Raw genomic sequence first — 17,622 nt, 5'->3', positions numbered from 1 at the left:
TCGAAAGCCGTCCCTGGGGGAGGGCGATAGTATGCATCAATAAAATGTGGTGTTTTTCGCCGGCATTCGGCCGGGCCCCGGGGGAAAACCGGGGTACCAAAATTTTGTACTTCGAAACCCCAAACGAGTTCTCGAACCCGTCGGGGGCAGGTCCCGCGGAGTTTCCATCGCCGGACATTTTTTTCAACAATTGGAGAGAAAAGAATAGATGAGTGTAGTGTTTGTGTGTAAAATGGAGAATGGAAGATGAATGGAGTATTTATAGAATAATAAAAGAAAAATTAAAAAAAAATTTAAAAATTCGACCGTTTGGAATGGTTAAATGACCGTTTAAAAAAAATATTTTTTTTGAAATTTCGAACTTTTTAAAAAAATAAAATTTTGCGTCTAATTCGTGCCCCCCGCGGGGGGCGAGTGGGTGCCCCATCCGAAAGCGCGCCCCGTGGGCCCGCGCGGTGGCGAGAAAGGCCGGCCGGCCTCTTCCCCCGCGCGCGCGGCGGATGTCCCGTCTGTCGGGCGGATTCATGTTTTGGCGGGCTCACCGCCGTTTGTCTGGGGGACGGGGCCGGAAAGTGGGGCGGGTGGGGTGCCCTCGCAAATTTTGTGGAAACATGTTTAATTTAGGCATTGTTCGGCTAAGGACCCGTTTGATAGCGGAGGATAAAGGCCCCCGGTTAGTAATCTAAGGAATGGGGGCCCGGGGGGCCCAAAATTTTTATCTTTGGCCGTTTGATGGCTTTTTAAATTTGGGTATTTCTTTCATTTTTGATAGCATATTATTAAAAATTATTTTAGCATTAAAGGGGATTTCGTAAAAGGGGAACTCTTTTCCCTATCTTTTTCCCTTTTTTCCCCCCCCCTTTTTTTCTTAGTCCCCAAAAGTAGAACTCAATTCACGAGGATTAGAGATATGTTTTGTTGTTCGGCCGGGAAATCAATATCGAAAAAGACCTTCCACAAATTGATGGGTTTAACAATGAAAAAAGAATTTGGGGGGTGAATCTGAAGAATGAGAAAAACAAAAAGACGAAATTGGTTCCTTGTTTTTAAATTTGGTTCGCGAAAATAACTAGTTACTAATCTATTTCTTGGCTCCCGTAGGCTATCAAACGGCTCCTAAGTATCATTATAGTAGGTGGCATAAGGCCTTTGCTGGCATTTATTGGGATTTGTATTATTATCGCCAAAGAGATATCGATTTGTCTCTTGAATCAATAATGATTCTCTATTTATTTCATGGTGACTCGAATCTCGACTGATTAGATGAAGAAGAAAAATCTAGCAATGAAGTTGCACACTTGTAATTGATCATATTTATGGTTACAGTAGCCTCACCAGTTCACCGGCCGATCCGATTTTTAAAACATTACTTTTAGTGTATCATGTAGTATCTATTCTGATTAAAAGTATTGAAACCATCGTACCAATATTCTCAACTTTAACTTGGAACAAGTCTTAAAAATGTAAATGAAGTTGGATTAAAAAAGCTGGTAGAATATAAGGTATCAAAAATAAACGTTACTACTATACTACACGATCTATTATAAAAAAAAATTGAGATATTTAATAAGTAGGAAAACATGAATTAAATTTAAAATATATTGTATAATTGAGGTGGGTTTTGCAAATTCCCCAATTCACGATACATTGAAAATGCTCTAATTCTTCTTCTCGTCCGCTCTCCGACTGCCTCCTATCGCGTATCGCCGCCGCCGAGTATGCTCTTCTCTCCCTCTGATCTTAACTAAGTTGTTTATCCACATCGGAATTTAATATTTTGGCTCCTAAGAGTTTATTAGCTGCAGCGTTTAACATCTACCATTTTCCAATTTTCCTTCAACTTCTCTGTATTATTTTCAGGAATTTCCTCCAATTCATACACAGGATTCTAGGTAAATTCACAATCCCCTTGTTTGGTGTGTGCGTTTGATGTGAATGCCACTTAGAATGTGCTGATACGGCGACATTTGTTGCGATGGTTCATTGATTTAGTGCGAAACTTATGTGCAGATTAACTGTTTGATAAAATCTTTCTGTTAACCATAGATGGGGTTTCATCAAAACGGAATGGTTTGGTTTGGAAACTGGACGCAACTTGTTGATTTACTTCTCGAGTTAGGTTAAGCAATGTTAAATAATTTATGGAATTATTTCATTTGAGGCAGTAGGGAAGTAAGAAAGATGGAGGGATATCCTGGTTGAATATCAATAGTCTAGTTGTTGATCTGTAAGTTCAGTTCATATCTTCTTGATTTAGATCAATTACTGGGAAGCAGCTCTCCGGTTAAGCCTCTACTGCCACTACTGTTAGGAAATCATAGCAAGAACATGCTTTTGCTTGCTGCTCTTCTTGTACCTTTTGCGAACCTACTTGGTTAAATTGATTTTTTGTGCTTTGCGAAGCTTAGGTATTTTGGACTGACAAATTTACTTGATAAAATATGCTAGAAGCACTTTAACCTTCCCAATGCTTATTAGACTATTATAGTATGCAGAGTCTTTCCTTAGGTAAATATTTAGCTCTCAGTTGTAAGTTGTAACAGAAAAGAGAATGTTGTAATGATCACCTTAACTTCTCAACTTGGTGCAATATCACAATTTCATAAAAATAGAATGCAAACTGAAATGATTTCAAATTGATAAAGGACATGGTTTTAAAGAAGACATCTATCTAGCATTAAATTACCAATTAGGGATAACTTCAAACAATGTAAAGAATAGTCATCTAAAACTCCAATCATTGCAACAGTCTTTGAGCACTCAAGGCATTGTCTGCAACCAAGATCATATCTTCAGAGCATGAAAATTTTAACCGGGCAACCAAAAGTGGTATAAAAAAGAAAAGCTGAAATTACTGTTATATCTTCATGAGTACTCTGCTTATATGTTTATAAACCATCGCCCCATGTCATTGAAGATATCTTTTCTACAGTAACAATGAGCACTCGCACGTCACTAGACTGTCCACAAAGTTCAGGCTTTGTAAATCTTAATGGGCCCAAGAATACAAACTTTTTCCTGATGTCTTGAATTTTAAGCAGTTTTTGTCAGGCTCAACTAACTGTTTGGGCTGCCATAATAAACCTAGGCTTGCACATAACTGATACCAAGTTTCCTGGCGTACAAGGCTATTGGACTGTCAGTATCACATTATGAATAACTAGTATACAATTCAAGTTAATCTAGGTATGATTTCACTTACATGGCCTATGCAAACTTTGTGTAGGCCATGTCAGTTTAAAGAGTTTAAAACAACAAATGATGGAGCATTTAGGTAGTAGTATATGTATTAGGCTATACAAGTGTATCCCTCTAATCTGAATTGTTGCAGTTAAATTTTTACATGCTGGTCACTCTGTGTGTGTTAACTGTATATATACTGACACCATCTTTCCTACTTCCGGTGTGTGCCCAGAAATAAAGCCTTGTTTAAATGAAATAGTATTAAATTTCATATGCAACAGCAGCCTAATGAAAAGGCCATTTATCATGCTTCATTTCAGTTCTCTCCCCAACAGGCATCATCAGCAGTCACAACTTCGTAAATTTTTTGATTTCTTCTGGACACTGTTGTTCATGCTTATTCTCGACTTGGTAGGTGATTGATATTATACATGGAGGCCAAGTTCTTCCGCTTTCTTAAGATTGTTGGAGTCGGTTTCAAAGCTAGAGCAGAGGCCGAAGGGCGTCTCCTGTACCTAAAACTTGGTTATAGCCATGAGGTGGAATTGGCTGTGCCTCCTGCAGTTCGTGTATTCTGCTTCAAAAACAACGTAGTATGCTGCACTGGGATTGACAAGGATAGGGTGCACCAATTTGCTGCTGCTGTTCGGAGTTGCAAGCCTCCTGAGGTTTACAAAGGCAAAGGTATTATGTACATTGATGAGGTCATAAAGAAAAAGGAGGGGAAGAGATCAAAATAAGAGGCTCTATGCTCTGCATATGCTACTCTAGATTTTTAATAAGTTTGGTATACAGAATTCGATATTGTTTCCTGGCTGACGGTTCTTTTTTTCATTGAGGATAAACTTTTAGAATGTCTCCATGTTTATGATTCATGACTAGACTGTATTAGATCAAGCCTTTTAACAGGCTGTATGTCTGAAGATATTTGACATCTTTCTTCAATCAACTTTGAGCCTGAAAGTGACTTGAATAGTTGACTACTCCACAGGTTACAGTATTTCTTTTGGTTTAATGGGGTGTTTTTTATATGTACTGCTCTTGAGGACTAATTATCCTTATATATTAAAATAAATGAATATACTGAATGCATTTCGCTCTAATAATAGGAATTTTATGATTGTATAGGAAGTTATGTGAAACAAGATCCTGTTTAATTTTGTATTATCACCTCAGTCCAGCAATAGTAGACTCATTTTATCATAGGACTTGCATAAATTTAGGCATTTCTATTATTACATGTATTTTTTTTAATTCATATTTTTTAAAAAAATTTACCAAAAAGATGGCGAGTGAATTCAGTATTCAGATGAAAAAAATAAAAGCTATCAAATCGAAATTGATAAGGTCCCTTCCAATGGTAGTGTCTCCTCTAAATTAAGCAGCACATCATCAACCATCAACATCAACTTTTAATTAACAACGCTATGGCCCAAAACATTAACTCTAATGAGAAGAAAATAGAATCAGGGTAGCTCTGCTTCAGCCGAATTGAGGATTGGCGCTGTTGGGTTGGGGAAGTAATAGATTCCGGGACTCCGTTGGGTCGGCAGTCGGTAGAGGGCATTTCCTGGGGTTCTTCAGTGCTGCGGTGAAGTCCACCGACTCCTGCAGCCCAACCTAGCCCCGTCACTGGACCCTGGTGCAACCAATCATGTTCATTACTACAAGATCTCTTACTAGATACTTGTACAACTAATCATGTTTCTTACATCTTGCAAGGGTGTTCGCCTATATGAGTGCGAGGTCACTATCTCTAGAGGCACGGCACTGAATTGTCGTCAAAATCTTTATATTCTAAGTTATATTTAGATGGTTATTTATAGAGTTTGAGCATAATATTCCGTAATTCAAATAACAGAATCAAATCACCCCAAAGTAATATTTCAGTTTGAATTTATTAAATTTTCAAATCTGATTATTCTTTTTCTTTGAAATTCGGATCTACAATTCAGTTTGGATTGATTTTTGTAACTTTAAAAAACAAATCCTAATATAATTTTATTAAAATATAACCTAATATATTATAATAATAATAATAATAATAATAAAATGTTTCAGATTTTAGCTTTCCAGTTTTTTTGGAATGATTGAATATTTATGATAAGCTTGAAATTAATATAAAATATTCGGATTTTCTTATATTTTAAATCATTTTGAATTTATATTCTCAAATTCCGATTCAATCGGTTCAAAGTAGCCAAAAATAACTGATTATAATTATAAAACAATTTTGAAACTATTATGTTAAGTTATACCATCAACTATTATTAATTTTTGTGTGATTAGAGTATATTGTTGATTTGGTAGTATAGTAGTAGATTTTATAAGTTGACACTTGCGATGAACCCTATTAAATAAAACACAACCCCAAAATCCGCACATAACATAGTTTGCATCTATCTGGAAAAGCGTCCATTAATATATGTTAAGAAATGAGATCGGCGTGTAGATTTGGCGACTGAAATAGAAAATTATAAAACCCTAATTCTAAAACCCCCACTGATCGCGCGATTCTTGAACTACCTCAGTGAGTCTCTTTCACAAATTCAGATTCCAAAATCAAAATCAAAATCAAAATCAACCTGCATTCTCCTCTCCATTTCTCCTGCTCTGCTGTATATAAAATTAATGGATTCCCAAGATTCCTCCGCTCCTCCGCCACCCCACCACCTCCACCACCACCACCACCCCCAGGCGCCCCCTTTCTCCGCCCACCACGCCATGTTGATGGGCCATCACCACCCCCAAATTCAACAGCAGCACCCCTCCAACAACTCCTACCTACTGCCCAACACCAACAATTCCGTCGCCCCAACCACCTCCGTCGCCTCCAACTCCCCCATGATGCACCAGCCCCGCTTCCCCTTCAACTCCATGCCCGCCGCCGCCCCGCCGCCCCAGAAGCCGCTCGATCACCAGTTCGCCGACGGCTCCCCCTCCGCCAGCGCCGGCGGCTGGTTCAGCGCTGAGCCCGCTAGGAAGAAAAGGGGCCGACCCAGAAAGTACTCTCCTGATAACAGCATTGGCCTCGGCCTCTCTCCGGCGCCCGTCGCCCAGATTTCCCCCGCTGGGGGCCACTTAGATCCCGGAGGGGGCGCTGCTGGCACGACTCCTTCTTCTGAATCTCAGGTCAAGCGCCACCGCGGCCGCCCTCCTGGCTCCGGGAAGAAGCAGCTGGATGCGCTAGGTTTACCCTCTTTTGCTTTCTTCCTTTTACTCGGATCTTTACTTGCTCATCTTAATGTTTCTCTTTTGCTGAATAGGAAATCCAGGAATCGGTTTCACACCTCATGTCATTACTGTTAATCCCGGAGAGGTAAATAAATTGCTTATGCTACTTTCTGATTTTGAGAACTTCTGTTGTTTTTCCTTTAATCTTTGGAGATTTCTGAGTGGGGGCTTATAGCTTAAAGATTCAGTCTTTATGATTCGTTAGCCTCTGGTTTCGGCTCCATGTTTCAAAAATTGAATTTTGTGTTAAGGATCAAGTTTGGTTAAGTTATGGGCCGGCTCCATGTTTCGAAAATTGAATTTTGTGTTAAGGATCAAGTTTGGTTAAGTTATGGGCCGGAACGTTACAAGCTATTGTCTTAGTAAGTTCTTACGGAATTTCAGTGGATTTTTCCTGTTGGATAATCAACAGAACTATCAACCAACACATTACTTCTAGAAATGTTTTTGGGTTTCATGCTTTTGTGGTTAATGAGTGCTGTCGCTTTATTTAAAAGCAAGTATGGAAATAACAAGCCCTTGCCTTCTAGCAGGAATGCTGCCAGTTTATGTTACTAAACTTGGTGACATAAGTGCATTCTTGGTGAATAATTGCTTTCGAGTTAAGAAGTCCATGATTCAATTTCTGTCCCCAGGAATGGTTTGTCTTTCAGCAAAATTTTTTACATGTTAAAATACTCCTCAATAGCACATGAAGTAAGATATGCTTTTTCCTCATCTGTATGCTTAGCAAAAAGTTTTTGTTTTCTTCTTAGCTTTTTTACCATTTTTTTTAGTTTTACATCACTTATGTTGATAATCAACAAAACGCTGTTAACTTTCCATTAATAATTATGCTTGGTTTATGTGGTCTTTGATGCGATCCGTGTGATGTACATGGCTTCCTGTGAGCAAAATTTGTTGAAAGTGCTATTAATTGATTGTCATACTTTATAGAATCTATATATTGTTACTGCATTGTAGTGTAATATAAACCAAATATGGTGTATGGTTTCGGAAAAAGTTTGAATGGTCTGTATAAGGAAGTTCTCAATTATTATATGCATAAGGTTTGTCAGATACTACTCCACTTTCAACCATTTGCATACAGGTTCAAAAGGTTTTACTGAACAGTGAACTTTTAGGGCATCTATATTTTCTATTTTTCTTCTATGTAAATTCTATATACATATGTGATGTGAGTCAGTTAAGTCGATGATGTAATTACTGGTTAGTTATTTCTGAATCCCTTTCCAACTTATTGCACTTAGGTTCTGTTTATTAGTTTCAATCATTCACAAACAGCTACATATTAACTATATTCATATATTTTCTCATTTATATGCTCAGTAGACCTCAATTTTCTTTCAGTATTCTTCTCTCTGCACTATTTGCAAGGACATGTAACCATTGATCATATTTGCTTATCCTAGCTACCACCATTTTATAATGCATTACAGATATTAAATTTGTTCCAATGTTGATTGGTCTATATTTATTGTTTTTTTTTTTGCACGTCAAAGCTACCAACCTGAATTTTACTACAAAGCTGTCTCGATAGTTACAAGTGCCTATAACATTCTAGGTGATGCAGTGATGCTATAGCAACAAGGTCTCAGCTTCTTTTCTCACAGAGCCCTTATCTGTGCAAAACTAGCTATAAGTAAATAAGGGACTGTTGAGTTATTACTGCTAGACATTTCTTGGTGCTGCTGTTTCCTATGAAATCATAATCGACCATCTTATGTGTTAATGAAGAGATTAATACTTTTGTCTGATTAATGTTTTCGGTTGTCATTGTTGTAGGACATAGCTTCAAAGATAATGGCTTTCTCACAACAAGGTCCACGCACAGTTTGCATTTTATCTGCTAATGGTGCCATCTCTAGCGTTAGCCTACGCCAACCAGCGATGCCTAGTGGCCATGTCAACTATGAGGTGGGTGCTACTGATAACCTCTGTGATGATATGCCTTATGTTAAATGTAATTGTAATATATGAATATATCATTATTGCTCTTGTGCCTGAAATGCTTCTATTTAGAAAGAGAGATGGGAATCTGCTGCCTACGTATAAATTGTTAACACCAACATGTCTACATGAACTTTAATCTGTGGTTTCATAAGTAATGCTATTTTTGCATCTAAATATAGGTGTTTTATGTTTGCTGTACAAGAATTTGTAATATGGGGAAGTGCCAGTCTCTTTTTACTTCTTTGGTTTCTTTTTTCTCCCCAATCTCATGGACAATAGTCTCCTGCATCCACATATCAATTTGACGTACACTCCCCAGAAAATGAATTGACAATAGCTCTTAAACACAAGTTTTATTAGTATGCTACTATGCTTATCAGCATGGCAGCATCTATAGCCTCAGGTCTAATTTATTCTGATACTCAACGTTTTGGTCCCTTTTCTCCTCAGCATTCAAAATCTCCTGTATTCTTAATTCCCCTCATTTTATGGCCTGTCACCTCAAAGGCTGAAAAGATAGATTTTCATTTGTTATGAGATGCTTCCACCATAAGAGAAAAGTTTCAGTCACTTGTAAATCAATTCTTTCCTATTTGAGACTTTTTGATAAGGGAGAGAGAGTCCTTTTCTGTAACTACTCCCTGAACTAGATGCTTCCCATCATTTAAATAAACGTTTGCCAGATCCTCCAGATCTATTTTCCCATTTTATTTGGGATTGTGTGTTGAAATATCAGTCCAAACATATGATATGAAATTCCATTTTTAGTGGATATGCTGCTTGAGGCATTCCTTGTATCCTAAACCTGGTAGTTTGAACTCTACTTACCTGTATGTGACTAGTGTATGGAACCCCTGAAAAATTATATTGACTCTATTTGCTCCAGAAAGAAAAGAGAACAGAAGGGAAATCTGCTCATGTGGGTGAAAACTTTGATTGGGTTTTTTCGCACCTCAGCCCTTTACATAGTTTACATGACATCTCAAATTTCAATCCTTTGATATTTCAAGCATTTAAGATATACTCTAATGCTGAATTCCTTATTGTTTGTTCTAGGATTTATTCCACTTTTGTTGTTGAAGTTGCAGTACAGTCTTTTTTCTCTGAAAAATGTACCTCTACTTACTGTTCTTTAAAATTAATAATTTTTTATTCTGGATGATGATTAAATGAGAGTATAGTTGTAATTATTTGTCAAAATTTTCTTTCCAAGTATATTCTTAACAGTTAATACGTGTGAAAAGGGGGAGGGGGTTATATTTGCGGGATAGAGGGGGTATGTGCATGTATATCAACTTTAGAAGTTAGGTTCTATATTCAGAGTTTGATCCGAACTGTAAAAACATTTGGCATTGGCTATTTTGATGTCAGTTCCAATGTTATTAAAAGCTGCCATGGCACTGTCATGGTGTGTTTCCACAGCAGGGTTTTGAAAAATGCCATCGTCATGACGATATGTGGCAGATTTTTTTATCGAGGGCGTCATGGCGTTTATGGCGTGTTTTTTTAATGTCTACATATTAACCATAAACCCGACCCAATTGCGCAAATGGCCCATCCCATTTGCCAATTAACCATAAACCCTGCCCATCTTCCCAAAATCTGACACCCATTTTCTAAAATTCGACACGCCTACATATTTGTAATGGTTTTAATATGTTTTCGGTTTTCTCAACATTTGAACGCAAACCCTACTACTTCCTTACCTAACTGCTCCCGCTGCATCCGTTCAATCTCAAGGGACTTACTTTATAACATTGATTAGTTCCACACTTTGATGTGTTGATGATATGGGCCATTCATGAATTGACAGGGGCGGTATGAGATCATCTCTTTATCAGGTTCCTTCCCAACATCAGAGAGCAATGGTAGTCGAAGTGGTGCACTGAGCGTGTCATTGGCAGGGACCGATGGTAAAGTATTGGGTGGCGGGGTTGTTGGAGTGCTTAAAGCTGCATCGCCCATTCAGGTAATCATCTTCGATCATATGTGTTGCATTTCTGTCTATCACAAGACACTGTCTAGAAATGAAATCACATTTTCCATTTTCAGGTTGTGGTGGGGAGCTTCATTGCTGAAGGGAAAAAGCCGAAGGGTAGCAGGCCGTCATCCAATAATAGTCCAGCTCCGAATATGTTGACTTTTGGCACTCCGGGCACAGAGGCGAGCCCTCCCTCTGGGGGTGGTTCAAGTGATTCTGCTGAGGACAACGGTGATAGCTCTCTGGCTCCCGGGTCAGGAGGGTATGGTAATGCTGGTGGGCATCAGGTGCCGATGTATTCGAACATGGGTTGGCCAAACTCCAACAAAATGTAAGGCCACCAGGGCTGGCTGGAAACGCTGACATCCATCACTAATAGAGAGATGCTTTAATTTAGTTGTTTTCTCATCTATGTAGCCTTCCTTCACTAGTAGCTTTAATACCCTTTACTTTTCTCATTCGGATGTGATGCGTGTGATTTCTTGCTAATGGCTTTGCTGAATTAATTAGCATTCTTTTTTATCATCATCATTATTATTATTAGTTACAACATGCTTTTCTTTACTTATCAATATATAGAAATAAAAGAACAACGAATACACATAATAGCATGAAAAGTAATGTGTATATGATTACTTTTATAAATACAAAATATTACTGCTACTATATTACGATGCCAATTGCATATAAATTAAAGAGAAATGTGATGCGACGCTACTAATTTGAGCATTAGATGAGCACCATTCCATGTCAGACAATTGTTTACTTCTTTTATGTTTATTATCAATATTAAATTATCTCACCTCTCTCCTTCGTCAACACCGCTCCACTTTCTTCTGTTTTTTCCAATTAAGAAAGAAATTCATCAAATAATCTCTCTCTACCGTTCTTTTATAAAATTGAACTCTCGCGCAAATAGACAAAGTTTCGTTAAATTTAACTTCCCCTAAATGAGCCGCAAAAATTGCTCTTCATTCTTGCGGAGTTCTTAAACCACAATTTATCATTTTTTCTAAAAGGACAACGATGCTTCTTCCACAATTCCAACTCTCCCAAATTTGGAATTCCGCCGCCGAGAAAATGTTATGCTGGGCGATTGAATTTGAGCGAGAAATGTAAATTCATTTACTTTTTTTCTTGGTGTAGTATATGAATGTAAATTCATATTTCACAGTGAAAAAAACGATGTTGCAATTGCCAAGTTATATATGTGAACATAATGAATAGAGAGAAAATGAAGAAAAGAATGAGATCTGGAGCTTTTATAAAAAAGAAGAGATGATGAGCGGTGTTCACGGAGTGAGAGAGGTTGATGAGAGATAAATTCATAGATAAAAAAGGAATCTTCAGACGTGGAATGGAAACGCTCACCTGTCGCTCAAATTCAATTGCTCAGTATAACATTTCTCTTAATTAAATTATATATATGGCACGTAAATTGTGATCATCATATTTAGTATTTTTGCTCACTTTCCATAAAACAATTAACTGAAGGCTTAATTGTACCATTAGTTTAATGAATAGGTGCTTAATTGGGATCTTTTTATTTTCATTTGTCAAGTCATTATGTCACGTTGGCGTGGATTTACCATAGAATTTGTACTCAAATTTGATAGTCAATTTTTCAATCAGGATATATGAAAGCTAAGGAAAATTTGTGAAAGCTAAGAAATTCTTCGAAGAATTTTTTTTTACTATTATCAATTTGCTATATCAATGATATACATAATTTAATGTAGAATGTGTGATTGTATATATTTCAATGCATTGTCGTTCTAATTATGACTACATATATTTAATTTAAGAATCATTATCACCTTATAATCTGACTGTGGTGCATTTTTGCTAGAATGTCAATATATTAGAATTAAGATAAACAAACCTTTCGGCTTAAAAAAAGAATAATATTGAATCTAAAATTCATACTTAATTTTTTATTGTATATTTAGACAATATGTATATGTAATTTACAAAATGGAATTAATAAGTACTCCCAGTCCATATTAAAAATAGAATTAAGAAGTAGAATTAAAATAGAATTAAAAAGTAGTCCTACTCCCTATTTCATTTGAGTGGCGCCGCGCCGCCTCACCACATCTCCGCCGCGCCACCGCGAAGTTGCTGTCTCTTGCTCGATGCTCAGCAGCACAGTCTCCTTGCTGCTTCATAGGGTAATTTTGTATGCTTGTATTTCCGTTTCGAGTAGAAATATAGGCAGTTAATCAACTGGAGGTAGAAATCAGTGTAGTTAGTTCGTTTTTAATGTAAAATATATAGCAAGATTGAGATATGGCAGATTAAATCAGCTTTGAAATGAGCTGATCTTGAAAAAATGGGATCTTTTCTACAAACAAATATTTGTTGACAGTGAATATCTCTATTTCCTAGGATGTTAATTGAATATTTGTTTGGAATGTGAACAATTTTAAGACTGTCCCCGCAGCTCTGCACTGCCTCTCCTCAGCTCTACTCTGTGTCGCACTTTCTTCTCTCCCACTGCAAAATTCCCTCATTTCTCTTGCTTGCAATTACAGGGGAGAAACGCTTGCGTCAAAATTTTATCTTGAACCAAATTTCAACATTATGAGGGAAATCGTTACTATCCAAGCTGGGGACTATGCAAATTTCGTGGGCTCTCACTTCTGGAATTTCCAGGTACCATTTATAAAAAAAGGGTTTCAAATAGCTTCACATGATTAATCCTTAGCCCTTATGTAATTGCACTTTCAATGGAAAAATGATACTTTACTTCATTGTGAAAGGATGAGTTGCTTGGACTGACCGACAGCATTGAGAGTGATCAGATATTCAAAAGCCATGGTCTTAACATGGATGTTCTTTACCGTCCTGGTGAAACTCAGCAGGTTGATCTTTTTTTCATGGTTTCATTTTAGTTGTTTCATCTGAAACTAGTGCGATTTGTTAGGCCTTGTTCCTGTTTGTGAAAATGTTTGTGTCTTTCTTGTCTAGGGCATTCTCACTTACACTCCTCGGCTGGTTTCCATGGGCCTTCAAGGTATTGATATCATTCCAAATTATTACTCAAAGCTCGTTGTTTCACTGTCCATTTGCACTTCTGCTGTCATTGCTAAAGGATTTTATCTTGGAATGATTATGTGCTGCAGAAATAATTTATTCGTTTTATTAAATGGAATAGGGATTTTAGCTATCATGTTGGTCGATTATTTGTTTTTTCTTTAATTGCCCGAATCTGTAGAAAATGGATTTGTTCATCTTCTAGGATTGATATTTGATACTGATGCGTCCCGTTTGACTCAACAGGATCCCTAGGATCATTGAGCTCACGTGGAACCTTGTACAAAGAGATTCAAGAAGCACAAGTGGGTAGTTTAACATGGTGAGACTCTGTGTTCCTTTAAAGTTCCATCATAATTTTCTTTGAATTAACATACAAGATTGATCTCATGCTCTGGCTTCCAAACTCTATTTAATAGTTTTATAGTGTAATGATACATGTTAACCTTGTACATTATCTATTGTTTTATTCTATATATGCATGTATATTAAATAGCTCCATACAATTTGTTTAGGACAGGTTCTGTAACAACTCAAACATCTCAACCCTTACAGAAGAATTTGTTCTTGCAAAGCTTGGACTGGGAAGAGAACACAAATGTGGATAGGTCTGGAGCTTATGACAATGCACAAAATGAGGCTCATGCTGAAGTTCAGGATAAGGACATTGTTGAGAGTCTAGAGAATGAAGTTCAGTATTGGTCGGACTTCTCAAAAGTTCATTATCACCCACAAAGTCTGTATGAATTATCTGGATTATGGACAGACAGTAAAGATTTTAACAATTATGGAATTGGGAGAGAGGCATTTTCTGGCGGTCTGCATGCTGAACAAGTCAATGACAGGCTTCGTTTTTTTCTTGAAGAGTGTGACCATCCTCAGGTAGTTCTGCTGCACTATATCTCTAGTTACCTTTTCCTTTCTCTAGGAATGTCTGGTAGCTACAATTTCACCCTTTTGGTTTTTCTTCACTAATATTCAAGATTTTTGCGAGTTTGCCAAAAGGTTGAAACATATAGATGTATCTCTTAGATTCAACTGAGATATTTTTTGATAGAAGGTTTACCAATCGTTTGCTACTTTAACCTTTAAGGTCTTCATTGCGTGGTTTTAGATAATCAACGGGAAGTAGTAGAGGCTCATAGTACAGCCAGTGTAATTTATTCTGATGCAATGCCTGCTCTCTATGGCTATTGGAATTTCTGTGTCACCTTATTTTCACAGGGAATTCAATTTATTGTTGATGACTCTGGAGGATTCTCTGGTGTAGCAGGGGAGGTTTTAGAAATTATAGCAGATGATTACCCAAACATTCCAGTTCTACTGTATTCTGTTCGCAGTCCTGACTCGTGTCTGGATCCTAGCCACCGCAAGCTGACAATAGCCCGTAGACTTCATAATGCAGTTTCATTTGCAAAGCAATCAGCTCTCTGCAAATTGATTGTACCTGTTGGTTTGCCATCCCTGAGTACAAGTAAGCATGCAATCATCTTGAGAGGCTTGCCTTTATTGGTTTGATGATTGTCTTTATCGCATAATTGTAGTATCCGCAGATTGAAGATAAACGAGATATAGTATCTAGTAAACCATTAATATGGATCTTTTCTAATTTCTTTTTTAGGGGGTCTTTTTTACTCCCTTTGTCCCATTTGGATTTTGGAATGTCTCATTTCCCTTTCGGGATAAAATTTGTGGGCTCATATCTATTTTTAACATTGCACATGCGGTGGGACACCACCCAGTGTGTCCAAAATGAATAGCAGTTTTAAATGGTATCATGGGAATGTCTAAATGTTATCTGGTCCATTTGACTGTAACTTGTGTAAATCTTCAGTATCTATAGTTGCATTTTCTAATTGCATATGCTTTGTTTTTCCAATTACAAAGGTAAAATGTCCAAGTACCTTTCTTTGGAAGATCGAAAGCCTTATCACACCAGTGCTGTTTATGCATCTGCACTTCATTCTATCAGTCTACCTTTCAGAATGGAGCCACATGGGCCCAGTGCGCAATACGGATCGACATCTGGTGCACTAAATATGAATGACCTGATACAGATTTTAGCCGGACAGGGTCGTCAGAATATGGTTGCCGTTTTGGATGCTTCTATGCCAGCTCCTGCTTTGACAAGTACTATATTCTGGTTTCTACCTCACCCTTGTGTTGACATTAATTTGTTGTTGTATATGAAATATCAAATCATGTATACTAGGTAACGGGTTCCAGCAACCTTTGTTGGAGACATTGCAGCCGCTGACCCCAGAAACAGCTGAAGATGTCGAAGACATGCAAGCTTTGGAGTCTATGATCATTCATGGAGCCTTTGCTTCAGGTAATGTTGAGAGCTTCCTTCATTTGTTAATTTTCTTCAAATCATCGCCAAGCATTTTATGCAGTTTTTGGTGGTGAACAGTGAACACCATGTACTAAAGAAATGCTATTTATGTACAAAAGAACCCTATCATATCATCTCGAGTTTGCATTAATCTGTACTGATCATGTATAACTCATGCATAGATTCAACTTTATCCATACAGTTATATCTCCAAAATGAGACAGATACATCCTTTTGTGTGTGTATAATAGATGGAGATGTTCAATTCTTCTAAAGATGTTTGTTGTTAATGAAAGATGTATTTACAGTTCTGAGAACACCTTTAGCATGTAAACGGGGACGATATTAACACTGAATTATTCTTTTGTGCAAATTAATCTCAGGGTCTGAAAGGGCTTCAGTTTGTGAAGTTACGGAAGCAGTGCAGGCTGCTTATACGAATGCAGTAAGAAGACCTAAGTTCTCTCATCTCTCAGTAGCTCAATGCCCTCTCCCCATACCATTGCCTTATCCTTCAATATTCGGGAAACTTGTTGGTGAACGTGGGGAGCTGTTCAATACGCAAGTTTCGGATTCATCATCATCAAGAGGGTCGCTTGAAGTCCACTCAGTCCCAATGGCAGCAAGACTGCGATCCAGCATTGCCATTTTGCCATTTCTGGAGAATCGACTGCAAAATCTTCGGAAGTTGGGGATTGCACGAGGGGCGCTGGGGTCAGAGATACTGGGAAGTTGGGGTTTCGGAAGAGATGATGTAGAAGACATAGGAGAGACGCTGTCTGATATGGTAACAAAACTCAATCCTATATCTGAAGCATCATCAGATTCTGACTGATACTCTGCCATACCTAGACAGTGCAACCAGAAATGTGGATTTAATTTATGAAACAGTGTTTACGCATTGATATGTATTACAAAAACATGATTCTGTCACTGTATTGGCTTTTCTGTTGCTAATGAATCTGTCACTGTTATTTGCATTCTGTTGCTAATGAATCTGTCACTGTTATTGGGTGTCATTGCTAATGGCATTCATTTTGAATCCTAGTGAGTGAAAAACTGATATGGCAAACTACTTTTATTTATTAACGTGATAGTTGAAATTACATGTTGATTGCCCAAATTCTACGTTGATTATCCAAAATTACACATCGATCACTCAATCGTTATGTAATTTTGGCTGCAACGTCGATTTTTCGATCGTTATAAAATTTTGTACGACATTTTTCAAGTATCTAGAAATGAAACAATGAGTATTAAATAGTACTCCCACCATCCCTTAAATTTGTCACATTTTTCTATTTCTGTCCGTTCCATAAAATTTGTCATATTTTACTTTTTACCATTTTTTATAATGGATCTCATATTCTACTAATTTATTCAAACTTATATTTTATTATAAATTAAGACTCATTTTCAATTGCCTTTTTTTCAACTCACTTTTCATTACATTTCTTATAACTCATGTCTGGTTAAAGTGCGACAAAATTTAAGCGATAGATGGAGTATTAGTATTTATTACTTAAACAATGTGATATTTTTGGATTAACGCCCTAAATGATGAAATAAAATAGATCATTTATTCTATAAATTTTGAAGCTTTTGGGCAACCTCCCAGCTCGCTCCTCACCAACTCCATGTACTTCAATATAGTGTTCCATCTTATATTCTTATTATAAGCGAAATATTTTTAGGTACAAATTTAAGAAAATAATATTTGGTGAGGTAGGTATAAAACTATAGAATAGATAAAAAATAAAATATTCAAAGAATAAAGTAGGAGACCTTACTATTCAGTAGTAGTACTCCATAATTTAAATTCAATAAACTTTCAAGTGCCTTATGTATTTAGTACTATAATTTTAATTCAATAAACTTTCAAGACATGACTAATCTAATT

The 17,622-nt window shown here is 37.1% G+C and overlaps 3 protein-coding genes across 4 annotated transcripts; all 3 read left to right on the top strand.

The window, feature by feature from the left end:
- Positions 1-1,579: 1,579 nt before the first annotated feature.
- On the top strand, positions 1,580-4,198 carry LOC125218549 (60S ribosomal protein L6, mitochondrial-like). Of its 2 annotated transcripts, none has more exons than XM_048120233.1 (3): positions 1,580-1,716; positions 1,861-1,892; positions 3,599-4,198. In XM_048120233.1, the coding sequence occupies exon 3, from the start codon at positions 3,615-3,617 to the stop codon at positions 3,921-3,923; it is 309 nt and encodes a 102-aa protein (XP_047976190.1). In that variant the 5' UTR covers positions 1,580-1,716; positions 1,861-1,892; positions 3,599-3,614; the 3' UTR covers positions 3,924-4,198. The 2 variants fall into 2 exon arrangements, with proteins under 2 accessions (XP_047976190.1, XP_047976192.1); XM_048120235.1 differs by having other exon boundaries at positions 1,613-1,716; positions 3,504-4,198.
- A 1,421-nt stretch (positions 4,199-5,619) lies between these two features.
- On the top strand, positions 5,620-10,879 carry LOC125224070 (AT-hook motif nuclear-localized protein 8-like). Its single transcript, XM_048127416.1, has 5 exons — positions 5,620-6,373; positions 6,450-6,502; positions 8,203-8,334; positions 10,184-10,339; positions 10,423-10,879. The coding sequence occupies exons 1-5, from the start codon at positions 5,815-5,817 to the stop codon at positions 10,684-10,686; spliced, it is 1,164 nt and encodes a 387-aa protein (XP_047983373.1). The 5' UTR covers positions 5,620-5,814; the 3' UTR covers positions 10,687-10,879.
- Positions 10,880-12,379: 1,500 nt separating this feature from the next.
- Positions 12,380-16,702, top strand: LOC125223066 (protein misato homolog 1-like). Its single transcript, XM_048126027.1, has 10 exons — positions 12,380-12,522; positions 12,886-13,006; positions 13,114-13,215; positions 13,322-13,367; positions 13,634-13,709; positions 13,903-14,269; positions 14,612-14,861; positions 15,275-15,517; positions 15,600-15,719; positions 16,106-16,702. The coding sequence occupies exons 2-10, from the start codon at positions 12,935-12,937 to the stop codon at positions 16,555-16,557; spliced, it is 1,728 nt and encodes a 575-aa protein (XP_047981984.1). The 5' UTR covers positions 12,380-12,522; positions 12,886-12,934; the 3' UTR covers positions 16,558-16,702.
- The last annotated feature ends 920 nt before the right edge of the window (positions 16,703-17,622 follow it).

The sequence above is a fragment of the Salvia hispanica genome, chromosome 4, assembly GCF_023119035.1.
Source record: "Salvia hispanica cultivar TCC Black 2014 chromosome 4, UniMelb_Shisp_WGS_1.0, whole genome shotgun sequence".
Classification (NCBI taxonomy): Eukaryota; Viridiplantae; Streptophyta; class Magnoliopsida; order Lamiales; family Lamiaceae; genus Salvia; species Salvia hispanica.
Note: the sequence above shows the minus strand (reverse complement) of the source record. Positions and strands in the feature narration are given on the sequence as shown.